The 24,268-nt window shown below is 38.4% G+C and overlaps 1 protein-coding gene across 3 annotated transcripts; it reads left to right on the forward strand.

The window, feature by feature from the left end:
- Positions 1-259: 259 nt before the first annotated feature.
- On the forward strand, positions 260-22,570 carry LOC117721308 (lipase member N). 3 transcript variants are annotated; one of them, XM_076919165.1, is made up of 10 exons: positions 260-416; positions 1,815-1,930; positions 2,518-2,635; positions 4,963-5,161; positions 6,653-6,762; positions 9,144-9,280; positions 12,457-12,603; positions 14,160-14,231; positions 14,747-14,818; positions 17,741-22,569. In XM_076919165.1, the coding sequence occupies exons 2-10, from the start codon at positions 1,817-1,819 to the stop codon at positions 17,972-17,974; spliced, it is 1,203 nt and encodes a 400-aa protein (XP_076775280.1). In that variant the 5' UTR covers positions 260-416; positions 1,815-1,816; the 3' UTR covers positions 17,975-22,569. The 3 variants fall into 3 exon arrangements, with proteins under 3 accessions (XP_076775280.1, XP_076775285.1, XP_034375793.1); XM_076919170.1 differs by having other exon boundaries at positions 306-416; positions 1,848-1,930; XM_034519902.2 differs by lacking the exon at positions 260-416 and adding an exon at positions 423-547 and having other exon boundaries at positions 17,741-22,570.
- Positions 22,571-24,268: the final 1,698 nt, after the last annotated feature.

Genomic DNA, 24,268 nt, shown 5'->3' on the forward strand with positions numbered 1-24,268 from the left:
CTATGGGTTCTCATTGTGATGCTATAGGTTTGGGAAAGGAGATGTTGTTATCTCTTATTTTTGTCCAGTGGGATTCTGAAGACATTCTCCTTCCCCACTTGAAGTACTCATATGAAAATGTTGCTGATTCTTCCCGACAATGACAGACAGGAACTGCAAACAGCAGTGAGTCAGCCAAACTGATTACTTGGCATCATGTCTACCACTATTTCCCAACCTACAAGTGCATCATGCATTTGGTGCGCTAGGGAGCCGCCTTGGGCGTGTCATTTTCCAAGGTTTCCTCATTTCCACCAACTTCTTGTTTGTCACTTCTCTAGCTTCTAACTGTCACTGCAGCCATAGCTCACTCTTCAGCCTGATGTCAAAAGCAAAAGTTCGGAAGTCCCCTGGACAGGTGACGCTCACCTAACTAGGTAAGAATGGAGATTCGTCTCAACCAGGAGACAGATGAGAGTGGCCATCAGGTGCAAGGGTTCTGCAGTAAGACTGTCTGCATGCCCATCCAAGACGCATCACCTGTTGGTTCTGAGACTTTGGGCAGATCGTAAGTGTGTTGAAGCCTTTGCTTTGCTGCTTGTCAGTGAGGATACTATTAATAACAAATTTATGGAGCCTTTCTATATTTAACTAATGTGACTTAGGAGGCTAGAGACATGGCTCAGTAGTTAAGAGCCCTTACTGCTCTTTCAAAGGTCGTGAGTTCAATGCCCAGCAAACACATGGTGGCTCACAACCATCTGTAATGGGATGTGTTTCCCTTTCCTGGTGTGTCTGAAGATAGCAACAGTGTACTCTTATACATAAAATAAATAATTGTTTTTTAAAAAGTAATGTAACTTAGGTATTGAAGACTATATCTTAGATGTTTTCAATAGATATTATTATTAGTTCCAGTTTTTAAATTATATATAACATCCATGGATAGGATTTTTAGGGTAGATGTAGAATGTATGTAAACCTATATGCATAAACAGAAAAGAGTGCTTTTAAAATTTAAACATTAATCGGATATAGTAATGAATTTCTTGTATCAGCATTTTATTCTAACAGTAAGAAAATAGATGCCTTTTCTAAGGAATTTACACTGTAGTACTGTATTAAGTCTGTAGTGTCCTCTCAGTCTCAAGGTCACACTGTGAAGAAAGTCATGATGTTACTATCTTATTGCTACTAACAAAGAAATAAGACACAGAGCAATTAGTATCCTTACCCACACTCAGGAAGCAACATGTTTGTGGGGAGGTGGAAATGTATGGACTGGCTGACGTTAGCAGCAGTCAGGAGATGAGTCCGATTGCTCAGAAGAAGGTGGTGGCCTGTCTTTGAAGATGTGATCTTTGAAACCATGGCAGTGGAATACAACTGCATGTGGAAACGTGCAAGGCGAGACCTTGGGAAGTGCGGACAGGGAAGTATCACATCCCTAGAAACTGACAATGGCAAATGTGATGACTTAGGGAAAACTCCATCTGTTCATTGTCTCTGCATTGCTCTCTGGGCTGAAAGGCAGGGACACAGACGACTGCACTGTTTAATTTGCCTTGATGTCAAACCTTGTCTTCTAAACTAACAGCTGAACAAAGACAAGGTAAAAAAAAAAAAAAAAAAAAAAAAAAAAAACCTTAAGCAAAATACACCTTGAAAGGGCCATACTCACTGCGTTAGATAAGATTCCAAGTAACTTCCCCTGTATTTGGTTCTTCCATAAAGCACCAGGCTTCCCTGCGGTCACTTCCCGCTTCCTATTTTAATTCTAGTCATCCACATAGATGAATAAGATTAACCCATGAACATTAAATGTTTTATGCCAGGCATGCCTGAGATGTGGCTATTTTTAACAACAGCTTGTTTGATACGTGGGAGTTTAAGCACTGGTGGATTCTTGGATTTTGAAAATAAAGTGAATCCCGAAGTGTGGATGAATGCTGTAAGTCTCCTACAAACTACTTCGAAGAAAAATGGATTAGTGGGTGGTAAGATTCTCAAACGTCCAGCCCTGCTGTGGCAAAACTCTTAGATAAGAGAAACAGTTTACAACATTTTTATGAGTGTCAAGCTGACAAATCAGCTCCTTTGACTAAATGACTGTTTCTTTATAGCCATAAAAGGCAAAACGTATTATGTCATATCTCTATCTATCTATCTATCTATCTATCTATCTATCTATCCCTTTTAAATTCATGCTTTTAAAGCCATTTGGATATTTCATGTCAGAATTCTATGGGCACGGAATTTTACCATCTCTAAAGCCTAGAAGAGAGTCAAAAGGCAAGTAGCAAGGAAATATAACCTTGTCAAAAAAATCAACGCTAAATACTCACCCCAATATTTTAGCAGATACCTTCCAGTATTTGTTTATTTTTATAATGACTTACATACTAAATTTAATCTTACAACTACCTACAGCTATAGATTTTATATAATCTACCCCCATCTACTTGTTCATCACTTTGTTTAGTTTTATATGGTGTCTCCTGAGAGGAGGGGTTACAAATAACTCTATGTCCACTACAGAGTGAAATAATCTTATACAATGGCTACCCCAGTGAAGAGTATGCTGTCACCACTGCAGATGGGTACATTCTTGGCATCAACAGGATTCCCCACGGGAGAACACCGACTGGGCAGACAGGTACAGGAGATGTGTCTTTTGGGGAGAAGGGTACATGACTGAAATTTAATGCTAGCTATTTGCTGGGAGAGACGGGGTTGTCCAAATCAGTTTAAGTTACTGCATTAATGGTTAATGAGGGGGCTCATTCTTTTCCTTCACTTTTCTAAAGACTCAAAGAACAAAACAGATCTTTCTGGGGGAAATCATACTTGATTCTTAGGTGTGAATGCCAAAGTGGAGTCTAGTTTTATTAACTCATTACTGGCCTCTTGGGAAAAAGTCTCTTCACTATCAGAAGGAGGCTTACTAGCTGGAATGAAGTTGACTTCCACAGAATACCCAAAGGTACCTCCTCTGATTCCTCTAGAAGCACTGGGTCTCTTCTCTTACCAGAGAGTGGGATGACAGGATATTTCAGGCATCCATCATCAAGGGGGCAATTTGTGAAATGAAAGAGTGTGGTGTTGAAAAGGTCCAGATTCTAGAAGGAGTAATCAAACATGTAAAAGCATGGAAACTACACTCTAAAAAGAAAAGCTAACTGCACCCAGCCTATGCTAAGGGTGAAATAAGTGTAAGCAAAAGCTTTGCAAAGGCTCAGGGGTAGCCTGTTCATTGGTCCCTGTTTACCAAGTTTGTCCTGCAACCTCTTTCCTACCATGCATATTCAGGGGTAGCCTAAACCACCAGAATCACAGTGTGCTACATTCTGCCCCTCTAAAGAAAAAGAAATAATTGACTCAAGAGCTCCCAAATAAAAACTCAGAGTGATATGTGGACAAAATATAGCTTTTCATGTTAGATTTAAATGTCAAGTAACCAACAGACACATTGTAATGGAATAATGGAATCTATTCTAGGAGACAGTTATATTAAAATAATGCATTGTCACCTTCATTTCAAATTAGAAGAGCATCTTGGATCTTGTTTGTTTTGTTTGATTGATTTGTTTTAATTTTGTCTTTATTAAATCAGGCAGCAAACTTGAGGGCTATAAAGCTATGGGGAGAAGAATTTTATAAAAGTAACTTTAAGGAGAGAAAAATTTGGAAAGATATGAAGTTCAAAACCACGTGTTATTTGTGTTACTATGCACATTTTTAATCACTTAAAGCTCTCAGCAACACTAACCGGCTCCATTTAAAGATAACAAGACTAGACAGCTTCTGAAACAGGCACAGAGTCACTTAAATAACAGGTGACAAAAACAGAATTTAAACGTGGGCAGTCCGACCGGCCTGGACTGTACTTTCAGTCATTAAATTACAGTGCTAGTTTTGCCATTGTTGTTATTTTGTTGTGTTTTAATCAACAGCCTTGCTTCCCGCCATTCCACTGAGTATTCTGTCCCTCAGAAACTTGGGACTGAGTGGAAGAATGGCCAGAGTTTACTCTGCTTTCATGGTTTGCAAATGCCCCCTGCTCCGTGAGCAAAAGCTGAGGAACAGGGTGAAAATGCAGCAAGGACTTAATCTGTGTCTACTTACACATACCTCCTCTTTCTCCTTAAAACTAAGAAAGAACTGTGTTAAACATCAAAAATTTTGCATTGTTGTAAGCCTCTTCCAAGACATGCATGCAGATACTAATCAACAAAGAATGGGATTATGCACTAATAAATCCAATGGAAAGAGAAAATATTAGAAAAAATTTGTTTAATGAAACTAATTAATTATATTTCAAAGCCACAGTGCACCGTAGCATTGTGCACTTGTAATTTCATGGCTGTCTAGGAGGGGAAGTCTGTGTGGCATCTCAAAAAAGTATCATATCGCTCTGGCTAGCCTGGGGAAACATTACAATCACAATCGAAGTATGGTTTATATTGAACACATATTGATTTGTACCAATGGTATGTACGACTGAAAAACTGCAAGCCAAGCCATCATGAAGTGATGCCTGTAAATGCATACATACAGGAGAACAGTCACAGGTGTGTGCTCGGACTTGTGACACAATCAGGCTTAAGTTTCTGTTCTGAAACTTGTTACCAAAAAAGACCATTTAGAAAAGTTACTTAATTATTTAAAGCTTGGCTTGCACAAAATCTGTAAAATGTTCCTCAAAATAGAAGCTATTTTTAAATTTACCTAAGAAGTCAAGAAGCTGAGGCATGAACAAACAGATCAACACCATGATATAGTACGTCCTCTGGCAGGGGTGATATAAATACAATACACTAATATACTAGTGACAGGATATAAATATAATACTCTACACTAATATACTAGTAGCAAGAGGAAAAGACTGTACTGTGTGTGTGTGTGTGCATGTGAGTGTGTGTGTGTGTATTTCTATAATGTTCCTGGATGTAAATTTCTCTGGCTTTCTCCCTTCACACCCAGGTCCCCGCCCGGTTGTATATATGCAGCATGCCTTGTTTGCAGACAATGCCTACTGGCTTGAGAATTTCGCCAATGGAAGCCTCGGGTTCCTTCTAGCAGATGCAGGTTATGATGTGTGGATGGGAAACAGTCGGGGGAACACTTGGTCAAGAAGACACAAAACTCTCTCTGTAAATGAAGAGAAATTCTGGGCTTTTAGGTAAATTACATCTAAGTAAAATTTCTGGAAAATTGGAGGGGGGTTCTTTATAAACTTGTGGCTAATGCATAATATTTCAGGTCATAAAATCATTTTGATTTCTAATATTTCTTGAAGTAGAAAGCAGAAAGAAAAATTACTTCTGCTGGTATCTTTTTCAAGTCTTTTCTCTTAGACAATCTATTTTGGAAAAATGGTGTTCATGTTATATTTATTTTTTTAAAAAATTGTAACTGAGATTATATTCCATATTGGCAGGTGTGGTAGCTCACACTTTTAGTGTCAGTACTGGGGAAGAAGGAGGATTTCCATGCGTTAGAGGCTAGCCTGGGTTACATTGTTTATTCCAGACCAGCCATAGTTAGGTCCTTGTTAAAAATGACATGACTGTACATCAAATAAATAAATAGACAGCAACAAGAATAAAAGAGACCCACAGAAAAGAAGAAAGAAAGATTATATAGCATACCCTTTTAAGAAAAACTCTGATAGGACATTTTAAAAATGTTAATGAACTGTAAATAAGATTTTCTTTTGGTATTTTTGCAACTTATCTACGTAAAATTGTTTTCTGCTGTCACTAAGAGGACAGGCTGGTCCCTCATAGACTTCCCTTCCAAAGGACGTAAGTACCAAGTTGACTTGCATACTGCTCTTAGGACAGATATCACATACTTTTGTACCAATTAATAGTCATCACTCCTTGAATAGGGCTGGCAGAGAAAAGGAAAGAAACACATAGTCAGTGTTCCAGCTGTGGAGAAGGAGCGCAATTTAGGGAAACACTCTGTATCTCTAATGATTGGCAAGAAGCTTGAGGTTATTTGCCTGTAGGTACCACTCAATTCTCTCATACTTTGTTGGATCAATTTATTGATCACCTCCAGTGTGAATTTTACAAGTTCATGGGGCACTTGATCCTACTGAATGTAATATGATCCTTTTTGTTCTCTTCTATGGATGTTGGATGAATATAGGATTTTGATATTGGTATTATAGGATATTTAACACACACACACTGAGAACATCAGGTTAAGTACCTAATCAGGTTAAGTCATCTCTTCCACACAATCTAAGCCCCGTCACAGTTGATTTCTCAGTGGACATTTAAACAGCTGCTCTGTTACTCAGATAGCAAATGACAGAATCATAAATGACAACAGGGATGGGTGTTGAATAACAGTCATCAATACCATAGGGGATTCAGTAGCAAAAAAGAGAAGTATAACAAGAAAAGGGCACAGAGAGAAATGTGAGGAGGGAGAAGGCCTACCTGAGAGAATAGGCTTAGTCCTGCAGCCTTTCCTGCTGTCAGAAAGTAAACGGAATAAATGCATACAAAGTTGCAATTGTCTACATATAACTGGGTGCATAATGTTATACACAACAAATAAGCAGATGGCTCTGAGCTTATATGTGAAAAAGAACCAAGCAAGAACCTGAGTTTTAAAAGTATAGTTGTATGTATTTACATATTGTTTCTTTTTGCAGCTTTGATGAAATGGCCAAATACGACCTCCCTGGGATAATAGATTTCATTGTGAATAAAACAGGTCAGGAGAAGTTGTACTTCATTGGGCATTCACTCGGCACTACAATAGGTATGTTTACAAGGGTTAATGTTACCAGACCTTTAAATTGGATTGAAGTAATTACATGCTACTTATAATGAATGCCCCTCATTCTCTGTCCTGTGCTGAGAAAGACCTTCCTATTCTGTGTATATGGAAACCTATAGTCCAGGGGCTAAGAATATGAAGGGCCAACCCAACCCTCCTTTTGGGTCACAGTCACACACATGTCATGGTGACATAAGTTTCCAGAAATCCTTTATGTTTAAAGCTCAGTGAGATAACTCTAAACATAAGGTTTCCGGGTTCCCTTTTAAGCTGAGAGGACAAAGCTAAAGGCAAGAGGACAAATCAGAAAAAGATTAGAGTCCTATCAGTCACACCTGCCTCACAACCCAGGGGCGATTGAAATCAATTAAAGGGGAGGGACTCAAATGTAAACGGAGCAAATGGAAACGAATTGGTCACATTTGTCTGTGAGTTGAAACACTAAAACTTGCTCGGCCTTATGACCTGATTTAATATTTACAAAGTAGCTTTTAGATAAATAAAAATGAAAATAGTTTAACATGTTCTCTATTTTCAAGCCTAGATATTATAATTTCCTAGACATTTGGTTGCTTTTTTTATCTGTAACACTGGGCCTAGATCCCAGGGACTCAGACATTCCAGCCAAGGGCTCAGTGGTAACTGAGTCACACACACACCCCAAACTTTCCACGGATTTTGAAAAGAAATCAATGCTCTTGTTCCAAATAAAAGTTTAAAGAAAATAAATAAAGACAGGGTTTTGAATTTGTTATTCATCTTCCACTTGAAATGTCTTTAGGAAAGTCAGTCATGCAATGTTGTGACATTTTTAGGTTGGGTAAAACAGCAAGAAAACAATGAATCTTACAATATTTCCATATTGCATAAGTATATCCATTATTGCCATTACCAAAAAAGAGATGTTGACACATTCTTTATGCTGATAGGCATTTTACAAGCCTGGGGGAGGAAGTGAGCAGGAGAGAACACAGATAAAAAGATTATTGACATAACAATAAGAGAACCAAAGGAAGCCAGACAATTACATCGTAATTATTTCATATCCAGTACTTCCTGAACATTTGCTATGTTTAGGAATTTGTGTTCAGTTCTTCTCCTCCCTTGATCTCCCAAACAACCCCACAGATGCAGAACATAGAGTCAGAGCAGGTTAGTTAAACCCCACCAATGGAATGCAGAGACACTGGGGAGATAATATAAAGGGAGAAAGATGAGACTTGAATCCAGAAAAGTGGGCAGGACTTACATTCTTACTGATCTTCAAAGAAAATACAGTAAACGAGACCATCATACCCTGTAACAACCTGTTACATTTGGTCATGAACATCTTAGTTAAAGACTTCTTGCATTTGATGCAGAAACGTTTTGAAATGGGGGAAGAATCCATTGTTTGGAGGTTGTTGACTAACCCTGACTCTAGCACGTACATGTCCATAAAGTGCGCTGTCATTGTGACAACCAAAGAACTCACTCACACACATTTTTAAACAGCCTCTTAACACAAGTTGTCTACCTGGTGGAGTCAGTTGCTCAGCTAATTTCCATGATCCACTGTTAACAGTTCAGTACATACTTCCATGCATGTTAGTGAGTGTGTCTCCACCAGAGACTGAACAATGCATCTTGGGAAAGTAAACTACCTAGATATTGACCATAGCTTCCTCCGGTGCAATACTCATCCCTACCCTTATCCTGAAGGATATAAATGGGCGCCATGCCACTGCTGAAAGAAAAAGGAGAGAAAATGGAGACACCTAAGCCTTTCTGGTATCACAGAGGATCCAAGGAAAACATCTTCACTTTGGGAAGCTGGAAACAGTGTGGTTAGGGTCTGAATATCCAGGAAGGCACCAAGGACAGTAACAATGAAATATTACTCTATAATGCACACACACACACACAAAAAAAACCTTGCAGAATACTTGCAAACAACTGTAGAAAGAAATGCTTTGTTTGTGTCTTGTGAACTGTTTACTTCTAGAAGCTTCATGACTCACCAAGCATCTTAGAATTGTGGGTGGCCAGCATGCTTGCGTGCTCAGGAAATACGGTTTCTATAGTTCACCAGCAGTAGCTGCTTTGCCGGATCATTCAGCGCCCACCACCTACTACCATTTCCTCCAAATGCCTTAAGTTGTCTAGCAATAGTATGAGAGGAAAATGTGGACTCGTGACTCGCTAGAACGTAAGTCAGATGATCTTGGCAGAACAACTCAGAGAACCTTTCCAATTCATCCCCTCGATCACTGCGGGAGGAAGCTGAAGAACACTGATGCAGAAACCCACTCGCTCCCATTGATTAAAATTTCACATCCGTATATTGAATTTTTATAAGATTGTCTTGTCTCCTATTCTCCCAGGGTTTGTGGCCTTTTCCACCATGCCTGAACTGGCACAAAGAATCAAAATGAATTTTGCCTTGGGTCCTGTGATCTCGTTCAAATATCCCACAAGCATTTTTACCAGTTTTTTTCTACTTCCAAAATCCGTGATTAAGGTAGGCTCCTCGTTTTGCCAAATTTTATCTCAGGATCTCATCTTGTATTATAGATCCTCATTATTTTTTAATCTGTATAAAATAGAAATAGGAACTTTAGACAAAATACATAGACATCAGAGTCCATGAGGATGTACTTCATGTGTGCATGTGTGTATATATCTGTGTTATAGCATCTGGAGGTACCATATGAAATTGACTAAATTCAGTCGCTTACAGAGGCACACATAGACTTTGAGCTGAGGTGAATTCTACACCAGTTTATTATTTACGCATTTTAATAGTCTTTTTAGTTGGGCAAGTCAATGAGTTCACAATGTTCAACTAGAATACTTCTTCAAATTGTATATGATTGTGAATGTCTTGGTTTGACATTAGAAAACCCTCACTCACTTACATTTTATCCATGTGAGAGCTTATTCTATTAAAATCCCCAGATTTATTCCAACACCTCAATATCTTATAGGTCAAGTATTCATCTAAATAGTTACTGGTCACTTTTAAGCAATAATTCTATTCACCCAAGGGCATGGCTACAAATAGCATATCTTGAAGCATAACATTAATATCTTGTTAATATTGCCCCATGGGTTTGGAATGATGGTAAAAAAAATGAATTTGTGCAAAAATGAAACCAGAAAGCCAGTTAAACAATCATAATAATTCTTATAAAAAGAAGACAAGGCCCTGCTTTGTGATGTAGTTGTGGGAATAAAAGAAAATATTAGTGAGCCACACAAGAAAGATATTTTCCTACAGCCAAATGACAGGTTACACACCAGCCTCATGCCTTGTTTACTTTGAGCAGAGGTAATGTAATAACTATCTATTTCAAAATATGTTGTCATCAGTTAGCTTTGACTTTTATCTACATCTGGGCAGGGTTGATTGAATGAATTTGTTTCTTATCTGTCCATCTGCCTGCCTGCTTGCTTGCTTTCTTTCTTTCTTTCTTTCTTTCTTTCTTTCTTTCTTTCATTTGTTCTTTCATTCTTTCTTTTTCTTTCCCATGTGGTCTTTTGAGGCTCCCACCAAATTAGCACCTCAATTATTGAACTTACAGCAATCATCCTGTGCCTAAGTCCTCTGCCACCACACTCAACTGAGCAAATTAGTTTCCTAAATAAAATTTGGAATAGACACATCCATCTATAAAGACATCAGTTTTGTAAGATGGATTGTTCTTCTTTCAAACATCAGATGTGAGCCCAAAAATGCTTCTGTCTTATCACTGTGTGCATTCACTTCTGTCAGAAGTGTTCTGCCTTTTTAAGACCTAACTTGCTGATTCAGTTGACACTAGTTTTCTATGCAGTTCCTGGACTCCACTGGTGATCTGCCCAAGCTTAAACTCACAAGCCCTAGATATTTTAACATGCTGTCTTTGTGACATCATTGTGGATTTGATGTCCAGTGTTAACTTCTCTTTGGTATTTCATTCTCTACTTTTGGTTATGAAGACTGATTAGGACAGAAATACACAGTCACTGTGTACATGAGAAATACAGATAAAACCCATGTTTCCTTTTTGTTCAGTGTAGTATTTCATCCTAAAGTGAAAACATCTTTTATCTTTCTTACCACAGAGTGAGAACATGGCAATTTCTGTTTAGACAGGTTACGTCTCCATAGTGGAGCCCCCTGTAGTCTGGAGAAGAAAACTTGGGGTCACAGGCTCCTTACTACAATGTATGTATGACCTGTATTTAGAAACAGATGGCAACCGATCCTCAACTAAGGAAGCTAAAAGCAAATGCAAATAGATTCCCAAATTGGTTCAGTCTTATAATGAAAGAAATACAAGGTACTTAAGGAGACATCTTTTTTATATATATATTTTATTTATATTTAAGATGCCATCCACTTTCCCCATTTCCCCTCCCTAGAAAACCCCTGTACCATGCCCCCCCTTTCCTTTTTGCCTTTATACAATTTTTTTAAAATGTTAATCAAAGGATTTATAAGTTTGGGAATGCTCAATCAGAAGCGTAACCCAATACCCAACCTAGATATAAAAACTATCTTTGACTGGTGGAGACCTGTGCACATCTGCCTCCATGCCCTCTCTCTCTTTCTCTCTCTCATCACCTAGCTTCTCCTCTTCTTCATCTTCTCTCCTTACTCCATCTCTTCCTCTCAATACTCCTTCCCACTTAGCTCCTCCTACATATCACTCTTCCTGTTAAAGTAAAACTTTTCTCTCAAAATACAATTAGAGCATACTTATTCCTAATTGTACCAGTGAGGTACAAGATAGTCCTAATACCCAGTCCATCATTTTGTTGACTAACCAGAACCTCTGTCATCTCTTCTAACTAAAACACTTACTTTTGATCCTGGCTTTTTTTTTTTTTTTTTTTTTTTTTTTTTTTTTTGGCTTTAGAATGAATGTCAGCTGAAAACTATCTACTCAGATCTTTTCTCTCAAAGTAAATAGCCAGGATTGGCTATGAGACTATGGGTCTTCAACCCCGTCAGAAATCCAGAATGACTGAGTTAACTGAAGTTATGGGAAGCACTAAGCATAGCTTCTAAAACTTAGCCAATTTATAGAGACCGCTGAACACCTGGAAAGCCCCTATACTACCGAACGTTCGAGCATCAAATCTTTAGCCTTCTGGCCCAGAGTCATCTGACAGACCTTAGTGATGCAGGATTATTAAGGGCTGATTACTCTGTCTAGGCAGATATAATCAGTCGACTATTCTGCATGTGTGTCCTCTTCTGGACAGTAATTTGTCTGTAGATGGAAAGAGGCAATTCTTGCCTAGTGGCTGTCACCACACAACTGGCATAACTCCAAGGATGCTCAATTTCTTCTTAGAATCCAAGACAGGAAGCTGTCAGGAGCAGACAGGTCTCTAATCAGAATGGAAATTAATATATAAATATTTGTAGCGTCAATTCTATGGACTTCTGACGTTTTGAAAACCAACTATCCATGTAAGGTCACCTGGACTGTTGTCTGTTCACTCCTCTCAGCTATTTCTAAATAAAATATGGGAAACCTACTAACAATAAACTCAAAGCCATAAATTTGCTATAGTCCCTTAACTCATAGGTTAACCGTCCCAAATCAGTTTTAAAAAGTTAAAGAAGGACTGGGTCTAGGCCTTGTATTTCTAAATGTGTTATAGAGGCACACTTAAAAAGTTATTTTTTCATTATTTTCACAGCATATGTTTGGTACCAAAGGTTTCTTTTTAGAAGATAAGAAGGCAAAGATGTCTTATGTCAAAGTCTGCAACAAAAAGCTACTCCGATCAATGTGTAGTGAATTTATGTCCTTGTGGGCTGGATTCAACAAAAAAAATATGAACATGGTATGTACAATAACTATGTGTACATTTGATTTTTGAAGACTTTCCAGTATTCTTTTGATTTATGTTTATCTCTTATACTATATAAATGCATAGATGTTGTAAGCCCTTAAAGGTAGATATTTGATATGCATGAAGGATTAGGTATCTCAAGAGATCATGAGCATCAGAACTGGAGAAGGGAAGGGTCCATCCTCTGTCAAAGTTAAGAGACTGAACACTTCCTAATGAGTGTTAAGTTGATTCTCACATGTTTGTAAGCTGCTAGAACTTATAGCAATTACAGTTTACGTTATTTTGTGATGTTCATTTAAAAATAAAATTCTAGGAAAGGAGACGTTTGCGTTAACAGTGCATTTACTATGTGTGTGCAGTCATTAATACATGAACTTGAATAAAATCCATGGCTTGGTGTGGAAAGACTAATACAGAATGGAAGGAAATAGAATCCCCTACTTAGGAAGAAGACTTCTGTTTTATTAGGAACTCTTTCCTGTTAAGAATACAAGAAGGAGAAGGAACCTACATTTGGGGAATAGAAGGGTTGCAAAACTCTCCCTGCTGTATTCCCATGAGAATTTAGCAATTACAAATTAGAAAGAATACAAGGCAGTTAAAATGAACCCATTTCCAAAGGAACTATTCCCCACCCCATCTCTTCACCCCATGCTTTCAGAGGCTATACCCATGAGGAAAGACTGAGCAAGAAGTTAACTTGTTCAGAAGTTAAGGTGTTTAATGGGTTCCCTTCACGTGAGCCATTAAGATCTAAAATACAAGTATGAGTATTATTTGGCCCCCATTATTTTCACCCCTATGATCTCCATGAAAATTTAAATAATCTTTAAAAGAAACTGATTTCCTATTTTATTCTTACATTCTTACAATATGTTATTTTGCCACAAGAACCTAACAGGTTGAAAGCATGATTTATAATGAATTTACTTACTTACTTACTTACTTACTTACCTCACTTACTTACTTACATATGTTTATGGTTTCCTGAAACATGATCTCACACTGTAGCTTAGACTGGCCTTGAACTCATGATTCCCTTGCTTTTGATCCTACCCCTACTGCCCAGTGCTAGGATTAAAGGTATATACCCTGCCACATCTACTAACTAGGCTAATATATTTATTTTGTAGATAAAAAATATAAAACTCAAACATGTTAAAGAAGTTAAGCAAAGTCCTGAGGACGATAATTAACAACATGCAGACCTGAAATCTAGGGTGCGTAGTCTCTCTTTGGCAGTCTACATATCTGTTTTGCACACACGGACCCTGTGTATACACAGTCCCTGTATTTGCACATAGCCCTTCCACTGGTTGTTTCTCTCTACACCATGATTCAGACGTCTTGTAGGTTTTTTTCTTCAGGAAACACGTGCCCAAATTACCCTAAATCTACTTAGTCAAATGTTCTACATACACATGTATTCATAGAGAAAGTTTTGCTCTCTTTTTCAAAGCAACAGCATTTGTTATGAATTCTTAATTGTCCTCTGCTTCTGAGAAATGTTCGTTTCTTTAGCTGACTGCTTTTTAACTTCATAGAGTCGACTGGATGTATACATGTCACACGCTCCCACGGGATCATCAATCCAGAACATTCTGCATATAAAACAGGTATCATCTTTGTCACAGAAAGTCAGCCCTACACTTGTTTTAATGAATGCAAAAGGTCATAATCCACCCTCTCAACCAGCTTGTCCCTAGAAGATGACATCTCCACTTTGTTCTTCCTGCTTCTTCAGGCTTTGATTTTCCTGGACTTCAAGAGAAAGAGTTTTGTGGTAGATAACAAACATGTGACACAAATCAATCGCATTTTAAGCTATAACTGATAAAATATTCTCTCAGCTGAAATAAAGGGTACACTGAGGCAAGTTCGAGCTTCCTCCGAGGGAGAGGTGTCTGGAATTTGACTCTCTAATGGTGCTTGTCCATGGAGTTCTTCCTTCAAACCAAGAAAAGCCATCTTAGTCTCTGTCGGACAGACAGCATTCTCCTAATTGATGAGATATTTATTTCCTTCTGGGAACCCAGTGCCCTTCTCTGTCCATACCTGATATTTTCTAAGACTCACCGTCAGTCTCACGATTCCTATGCTGAAGATTCTCTCTCTAAAACATTGATTTCAGCTTTACCGATCTGATGAATTCAGAGCTTACGACTGGGGAAGTGAGGCTGAAAATATGAATCGCTACAACCAGGTGAGCCATTCAGAGATCAACCGCAGCACAGGGTTTTGAGAAATTTTGGGGAGAAATTGAGTGAGAACACTCCTATCTGATAACTTCTGACATTTGTACTGACAAAGTTGTTTTATTATCATCATTATTACTATTATTATTATTATTATTATTATTATTATTATTATTATTATTATTATTATTATTATTTGGGCCTTTGTAATTTGCAGACTTTTTAGAAATGAAGGAGCAGACAAAAAAGAGAGAGTAAATCTCTTGCATTCACTCTACCTAGAGGTGTTAGATGTTAGAGATATAAAGGTTTTTGTCTCAATTTTTTAGCATGCATATTAGCTTTGCATATCTGTTATTCTTTCTTCTTTATTTCAAATTACAGTAAGAAATAACCAATGGTACAAAAATTTTTTTAAAATTTTTTTTTTAAAGGCTGAATAATGCTGGAAATTGTTTTACAACTCTTTACTCACATCCTGGTTAAATAATACATGGTTCTGATGGAAACAAACAGAATTGCAGACTAATTTAGCTGTGGCTTTTACTATGCCCTTAGACACTTTTCTCTTCTTTTTTGGGGGGGGGGTTGGAACTGGACTTCTCAATGTTAAATAATCACATTGAAGCTAAATTTTTAATTGTCTTTTTTTTTTTTTTTTTTTTTTTACAGTGTGAGCCACTGGGTTTTTATTTCATTTTTAAATGTAAGAATCTCCAGTTTTCCCAGCACCATTTGTTGCAAGGCTTGCCTTTTCTCCAGTATGTGGTCTTTACACCTTTGTAACTGTGTCATCAATTTCTGGGTCTTCTGTTGTATTCAAATGGTCTACATGACTGTGGTTTTTTTTTTTAACTTTCTAAAATATTTTATTGTGACAAACAAGGAAGATGCAGTCAAACATACAGAATTATATGTTTAGTACTTGATAAATGTGTGATAATATTGACAAAATTATTATCTTACATAATGTTTTAAAATTTTATTTATTTTTGTTTTAGATATATAAATATTTTGCCTGCAGGATATGCATACCATGTATGTAACCTCTAACAATGGAGGTCAGAATAGGGTATTTTATTCCTTGGAAGTGAATTACAAAGAGTTGGAAGTTGCCATCTGGGTGCTGTGAACCCAGGTCTTTTGTAAGAGTAGCAAGCACTTTTTTTAAAAAAAAAAATAATAATTTATTATATATTTTTTTCATTCAATACATTTCAACCATAGCCTCCTCTCCCTTCCCTCTTTCCATTCCCTCTCCCTCTCCCCAAGATCCACTGCTGCTCTATTTCTCTTTTCTATCCTTACCTTTTGAATTCCTTTGTATTAATTTGGAACAACTTGTCTTGAATCTCTATAATCTCGTGCTCTGGGCTTCCCACACCCCTGATATCATCTTCCCAACCCTCCTATACTATTGGCATTCCCCTAAGATTGTTTACTGATTCCTCTTATTATTGGGGGAAGATTCAGTTATCCCTGGAGCTTTAATTCAGAGAATCCACACTGTTTGTCCTGAGCTTGGTAGAATCAATCTTCAATTTACTCCTTTCTAATCATCCCATAGCTCATAGGTTATCTATATTAAGACAGAGCTCAGAAAAAAAATGGTTCTGCCCTGTTTCAAAGTTTCTAAACGTTCTGGATTTCTTAGTTTGGCACATTGGTAAGTTTATTGCTCCTGGTTATGGTCTACACACTGGTCCTTCCCTGGGGGGCCCTCCGACACACAGAGTTACCTGTTCTCTTCATTACTTTTCTGTTGATATAGTATAACACCAGGGCCACAGTAACTTATAAAAGAAAGAGTTTAATTTGGGGCTCATGGTTTCAGGGGGTTAGAGCCTCTGACCATTGGGGGGTGGGAAACATGGCAGCAGACAGGCAGCCATGGCACTGGAGCAGTAGCTGAGAGGTCAAATCTTGAGATAAAAGCCATGAAGCAGAAAGAGACACTGGGCATGGTGTGGGTTGTGAAACCTCAAACCCCACTCCCAGACATACCTTCTCCAACAAGGCTACACTTTTGCAATTCTTCCCAGACAGCTCCATCAGCTGGAGACTGTAACAGGAGGGATTTAGAAAAGCGTTAGCGTGTGGTCCCAGCTAGCTATCTGGGCCACCCACCATGTTCCTGCACTAGAAGTGGCCAGAGGCCAAGCACTGCGTAGCTAGAATCTGCCAGAGGCCAACAGCACCCCACGAGATGATACAATGGTGGCTAGTTCCTCCAATCAGCTCCATAGAGACTATGCCCCAAAGCATGGATCTTGGGTCAACCCCATCACCCCCATGGTTCTCTGCCATACTCGCCATACTCGCGGTTTCCGGTAGAATGAAGACTCTTAATGCTTAAAGATTGTCCAATGGATTTATATATTTGGAAATGCTCAATACACAAGATGCCCAACCAATTAGAATTGTTACCCAATATCTAACCTTTTGATAGAAATTGCTACCCAGGACTGCTAGAGATCCATGGTTCTTCCTCCATGTTGCTTCCTCTCTCTTACCTCCTCTTCTTCCTTTTTCTCTCAACCTCTCACTCCACCTACCTCTTCTACTGCCCAGTCATCGAGTTCCACTGCAAATACAGTGTAGCAGAAAAATATCCTGTGACAGAAGACCACGTTTTCAAATAAATCAGCTTATGGGGGCCATTCTCATTCAAACCACCACATCTGTCAAAACCCACTCCACCCTTAAAAGTCTGGATTCAATGCCTTGTTAGCTATCTTTTCTTTTGTGTATCTTTTACAAACTCCCTGAAGGCAGAGATCATACATTGCATGGGAAATCCACCCCTCCCCCATTTTGTCTGACAGATAAATGCTCATAGGAGATACTAATTTTCAGCCTTTTCATTCATTTGAATTTGCATGGTGTTAATGAAGGTGTCTTTTCATGATTACCTTTTGTTTCTCTTACAGAGTTGCCCTCCCTTGTATGACCTGACTGCCATGAAGGTGCCCACTGCCATTTGGGCTGGTGGACATGATGTGCTCGTAACGCCTAAAGATGTAGCCAGGATACTTCCCCAAATTACTAATCTGCGCTACTTCAAGCTATTTCCAGATTGGAACCATTTTGATTTTGTGTGGGGCCTGGATGCCCCTCAAAGACTATACAGTAAAATCATAAGTTTGATGAAAGAATATCTCTAAATACAGTCCATCTATTTTTTCAGTCAAAATTTGCTTCCAGGCCCATGAGAGGCTTTAGGAAAATCCCGGGAGAATAATGAGCTATCCTCCAGCGTCGTCCTCCAGCGTCGTCCTCCAGCATTCATTTGCTATTGCTAAAGTGGTACTGGGACTTGGTGCTCCGCCGAGGAGAGATTTGACTTGTACTGCTCTTTTCTCAAAGGAAAGTCTAAATCTGAAAGATCAGGGTGTTATCCTCCTGATGAAGAAGCCGGCCTTCTTTCCAACCCAAGATGATCTAGAGAACATTTCTCTACTACCTGCATAATTGAGAAAATTGTTAAAAGATGACTTTCTCAACAGCTGATGATGTAGCTCTGGTAGGTAGCATCAGCAAAGTTATGGATTTTAAATTCATATATACACTCTCTTGGTTTTTTAAAGAATTGACTATAAGCATGGGAATGAGGCCTAAAGAGAAAGGCTCTGTCAAGGCAGCCATTTGGATACACATTGTGTGTCTGTGACTATCTGAAATCACAATTTGACCAGAAGACATTATAAATAAGACACAAAAAAAATCTTAGCTCCCATCAACAAGCATAGAAGAAAATATTAGTATGGAATACAATCAAAAGTTAAATTTTCCAAAAGCTTATTATACTACTACAAACTGGGAAGGGGATAGAAAAAAATTTGGGAAATGAAATAAAAATAAATTGTCTATTACAAAAATTGTCTACTATAGGACAAAGATAAGTTAAGAAGGCTAACTGAGAGCAGTGTATTAGAGCCAGCTGCGAGAAAACAAGTCTTAGGTGACAATGTTTGTCTACATGTGATATTTAAAGCCAAGCTGTTTCTAGAAAGCCTGATTTAGAACTAGAAAATGAAGTATAGAGAAAAAAAGAAAGAGAAAGGAAGGAAGAAAGAAAGAAAGGAGGGGAAGAAAGAAAAGAAGAACAGAAGCTGACTAGCTGTTTGGGCTGAGACAGTGACAGCTCCATGGGTAAGAACACTTGATGTGCAAGCCTGTTGACTTGATTTAGATAAAAGTCTGAGTGTGCCTGTGTCTATTTGTAAGCCCAGAATTGTGTGGGAAACAGACAGGAGGGTGACTGGGCTTGCTGGCCTCCAATCTAGGTCCTACTTCAATGAGAGACCTTGTTTCAAGGGAGTAAGTTAGAGAGTGCTAAAATAGGACACCTAATGCCATGCTTTGACCTTTATACCTGCTCACACACACCATTTACAAACACACACAAAAATACACACACAAACACACACACATACAAGTGTGGGACATATCTACACACCTTGCACATTCTCTCAGACATACTCATGTATTAATGAAAGTAGACAGACAGGTGGAAGGATACTCAGAAAGAAGACAGACAGACAGAAAATAGCTCTATCACCATCTTTAAAAGACGTTGGACCTTGATTCTATAATTAGTAGAGGTAAAAGAGCAGCATGAAGTTTTACCATCAGCTCTTCTATTTCTGGATGCGGTGCACATGGAAGAGTCCTTTAACTTCTATGATGATGTAATTAAAGAAAAACCGTTAGTGGTCCTCATGGGATTATAAAAGGATGATGCACAGTTTATTTTAACTTAAAATTGGTAAATCAGAATGTTAGGATTTGCATGTAACACCACATCTCTCAGAGGCTACCTAGCTATACCTAACCACTCCAATAAATATCCATAATGTATCATTATTGTTAATTGTAGTGTTTATAAAATGTGATGACAATTTAAAAACATCTGAGAATTCAGCTTAAGTACATATGCTTCAAGAGTTTTATAATTTTTATTTTTGAAAATAATTAACTAGATGACAATTTTTGGGACTCTACTGAGCTTTTCAAAGAATACAATGTAGTTTTTATACGTGGAATGTGTGCCCAATTCTTTAAATTACCCCAAATAAATGAAGTGATTCAACTACTCTGGTAAGTATAACAGCACACTGTGTGTTTGAGAAAGTGTTGAAAGCATATGACTTACCCAGCAGGAGCAATGGGGTATGGTTGTAATAAACAAGTGTGCTAACAGCCATTGACAGTGATGACCTTGTGTAAGGCAAGACCAGGGTCCTCTTTGTGCATTCTTACTCTCATTAGTAAAAGAACTTAAGAGTTGACCCCAATGGAAGCACCAGGACAGTTTTATAGAGTTTAAAAAAAAAAAAAAAAAAAAAAAAAAAAAAAAAAAGCTATGTTTGCAGACCTCTGCTCCTTCCAGAGGAAAATGAACAAGAAAGAAAAAAAAACATGGAGGTCGGATGCATGGCCAACAGGCAACCATTTGGGCAAAAGGGGAGGTTTCAGAGAAAGAGTAAGGAAGATCAAAATGTTATGCATGGAGATGAGGGAACCCAGATTGCTAAGGAAAGCATGCTTTTGTTTTTATTTTGTTTATTTAATCTTTTTTTACAGTCCAGATTTTATCTCCCTCCTGGTCTACTCTCTGCTTGTTCTACATCCCATGCCTCCTCCTCCTCCCATCTCCAAGAGGATGTCTGCACCCTTCCACCACCAACCACATCAGACCTCATCACTCCCTAGGGCCTCAAGTCTCTTGAGGGTTAGGTGCATCTTCTCTGACTGAACCCAGACCTGCAGTCCTCTGCTGTATATGTGTTGGGGGCCTCAGATCAGCTGGTGTATGCTGCCTGGTTGGTGGCCCTGTGTCTGAGAGATCTTGGGGGTCCAGGTTAGTTGAGACTGCTGGTCTTCCTACAAGGTTGCCCTCCTCCTCAGCTTCTTCTGGCTTTTTTTTTTCTAATTTAACCACAGGGGTCAGCAGCTTCTGTCTATTGGTTGAGTGCAAATATCTGCATCTGACTCTTTCAGCTGCTTGTTGGTCTTTCAGAGGGCAGTCATGCTAGGTCCCTTTTTGTGAGCACATCATAGCATCAGTCATAGCATCAGGCCTTGGGACCTCCCCTTGAGCTGGATCCCAATTTGGGCCTGTCGCTGGATCTCCTTTTTCTCAGGCTCTTCTCTATTTTTGACCCTACAGTTCTTTCAGACAGGAACAATTCTGGGTCAGAGTTTTTGTCTGTGGGATGGCAACCCCCTCCATCACTTGATGCCCTCCCTGTCTTTCTATTGCAGGTGGGCTCTACAAGTTTCCTCTCCACACTGTTGGGCATTTCATCTAAGGTTTCTCCCTTTGAGTTCTGAGAGTCCCTCACCTCTCAGGTCTCTGGTATATTCTAGAGAGTCCCCTCCCCCCACCTCCCACTTCCCACCTCCTGAGATTGCCTGTTTTCATTCTTTCTGCTGGTCCTCAGGACTTCAGTCCTTTTTCTTCCACCCAATAAAGAAGGATAAATGTGATGCTTTTCTGAACTATTCAGATAAGCCAACAGCGAGAACTATATAAGCCTATGTCTTCGGCCTTTCAGTGTGTCTAAGGTTGGAGATTCAGGGAAGGAAAAGCCCAGTATCTTGCTGAAGGACTAATTATTCTACCCATCTCTTTATCATAGCATTAGGAGAGCACACCTCCCTTGCCCCATGACTGACCCAGCTGACCCAGCACTACTGGAATGTTAGATCTTCACCAGGCCAGAGATTTTATTCTCTTGACCAGAAGGTCCTTCCACCTGCTGCCACTAACTGGACATCAGTTAACATGTTTTATAGAAATACAGGGAGGTAAAGTTAAGACAGAAATTGATTACAGAGAGGTAAGTTAGTTGAATTCCTTTTAAAGCAGTACAGTGTACCAGGCAACCATGAATAGTAACTCTGTGGTGTGTTGCAACAAAGTTTTTTTTTTTTTTTCATGTTTACCAGTCTGTAGCTTGTCTGTTTCTGGATGAAATCACTTAGGTTTTTGTTCAAAGCCATAGGGTAGGTTCAAGCCTGTTCCACACGTTCCCCCACCCTCCACCTCCTCCCCACACCCCACTACCACCGCTTGGAAGGAAAAACTCTTTGGATTCTTCTTCTTGTAACAGATCCCAGAAAATCTGCACCAGCATGTTTAAACCTCTGCCTGCCTCAAATGAACTAACATTCCTTTGGCTAATGCAGGTCATATGACCAAGCCTAATCCCATAGAGTGGGGAGTCCACTTCATATAACACTAGAGGCTGCAGATCACATGACCCAAAAATAAATAAGAAGCCAGGAATGCACAATTATGGAAAATAATTTACTTTACCACACACAGGTACCAAAGATAAAATTGCAAAATTGAACTACACTGTCCCCTGTCGATACACAGTTTCCTTCTAAGACAGCCACTTTTAGCAATGTGTTGTGCATACATTTTCATGATTACATCATAAGCACCCTTAAAAATTAAGTTACTCAATTTTATCACATGGTTGTAGCATTTTAGAAAGGCTTTTCTTCATCTTATTTTGATCACTAAATTCATCTCTACTAGCTCATCCTCAGAGGCACCATTGTGACTTCCTCAAGTTCATTACCAACAGAGATTTAAATGGGTTACAATCTTTTATAATTATAACTGGTCCTTTAAAGATTATTGTGTATGTGTCCATGAAAATGCCATTTGTATCTACAATATAAATAAACTGTGCAAATATTATTTATATCGATAGTATAAGTAAGTATAATGGTGTAGAAATGTTGGTTCAAAGACTATGAAATGTATAGGCCAACTTCATGGTATAATCATAAAGATACTTTATGATTCAGTATGACATGCCCTTTTTATAGAATTTTATATGTGTTTCATATTATGTAAAAACTGACAAATGAGAACATAGTGAGAAATTAAGCTGGAGATAGGAACAGGAGTCTAATTAAGTTTAAAGGGGTGTGTGTGTGTGTGTGTGTGTGTGTGTGTGTGTGTGTGTGTAAAGGGTCGTCTGCCTTCAGCTGCTATCCTAAAACTCACTCAGTATAACAAGCCGATCTTGAAATTGGAGATCTGCTTGCCTCTGAGTGTTGGGATTAAAGGTATGTGCCACTAATACCTGGCTCTCCCTTCCTCTTAAAAACAAGGGGAAGGCACTGAAGGGTGCTCTCCAAAGGAGACCTGTTCATTGTACTATTTTCAAAAGATCACTTTAGTTGCTGCCCAGAAAGTGAATAAAATAGACCAGTAACAGATCATGAGCAAACATATAAAACTGAGACAGGCCATCTCTTCCTGATGCAATCTCCAAAAGAACCATGTCTGGAGAAGCCAGAATCAGTTCCATGACCTGCTGGTAAGTCCACAAGCTGCTGGCTGCTGCAGGCACTCTTCCCTCTAAGCCAGCGTCTCTAGCCAGTGTTCTAGTTACCTGTTTATAAGCACTGAAGGGTGACAATGATTGCCATGGAAATCTCATGGTGACATGGAACAATGCCTTTTATATAATGGACACAATGAGATTTTATTATTTTAATATGTAAATATTAAAATATGATTTGATAAAATATATACAACAGAAACTGAAGCAGAATTAAAGCAGAATTCAGTGTTCCAAGATGATAAATGGTAACTAATATAGTTTATATTTTATAGACAAGATACAGTTATTCCAACTGAATCAAATGCTCATTTTTAAGAACACATAAAACCAAATGTAACACATGCATTTTCTTAACTAAATTTTATGTATAGATCGCTCATTTATAACTAAAATACTATTTGATATTATAGCTTCATCATCATGCTTGGTTAGCCAGTGTCCTTACCTTCCAAGCTCTTTGGCTGGCAAAAGGACAACAACATCAAAAAATAAAAAAACAAAACAAAACAAAAAGGTTTTATATATGTTATTGTAGCAGGAAAATGCTGGTATCTGACTACCTGAAAGGATTGATTTACAGTTTAAAAAAAAAACTGTCCTGTAATCTTATTTTAAAAAATATTACAAGGTAATAGCAACTAGTGATTAAAAGTTCTTGACTTTTGCTAACACGTGCAGAACTTTTCCATTGGACCTGGGATTTGAGGACGTGAAAGAATGGAGCGGACCACAGTCTGATGCTGTAGACAAACTTACTTCAGTTTCAGTGTTCTTTTATACATGGGTGTAACAAAAAAAAAATAATAATAATCTAAAGAAGATTGTTTCAGATTAGAAAAATGAAAAAACACATGAATAAACATCATTCAGCACATACTAAATATTAACAGAGCAGCCCTTTCCCAGATCATTCTCAGGGCAGACCAGTTTAAACATTTGGCTGACACTTGCTACATATTGTATGCGGGAAAGCATGAAAGTGAGTCAGGAGGACATTCAGGGTACACTGAGGACAGCAGATTGGGTTTTATAGCTATGATCTGACATCCAGCAAGAACAAACATGTCGTATAAATTAGATGTAAAT

The sequence above is a fragment of the Arvicanthis niloticus genome, chromosome 1 (genome assembly GCF_011762505.2).
Source record: "Arvicanthis niloticus isolate mArvNil1 chromosome 1, mArvNil1.pat.X, whole genome shotgun sequence".
Taxonomy (NCBI): Eukaryota; Metazoa; Chordata; class Mammalia; order Rodentia; family Muridae; genus Arvicanthis; species Arvicanthis niloticus.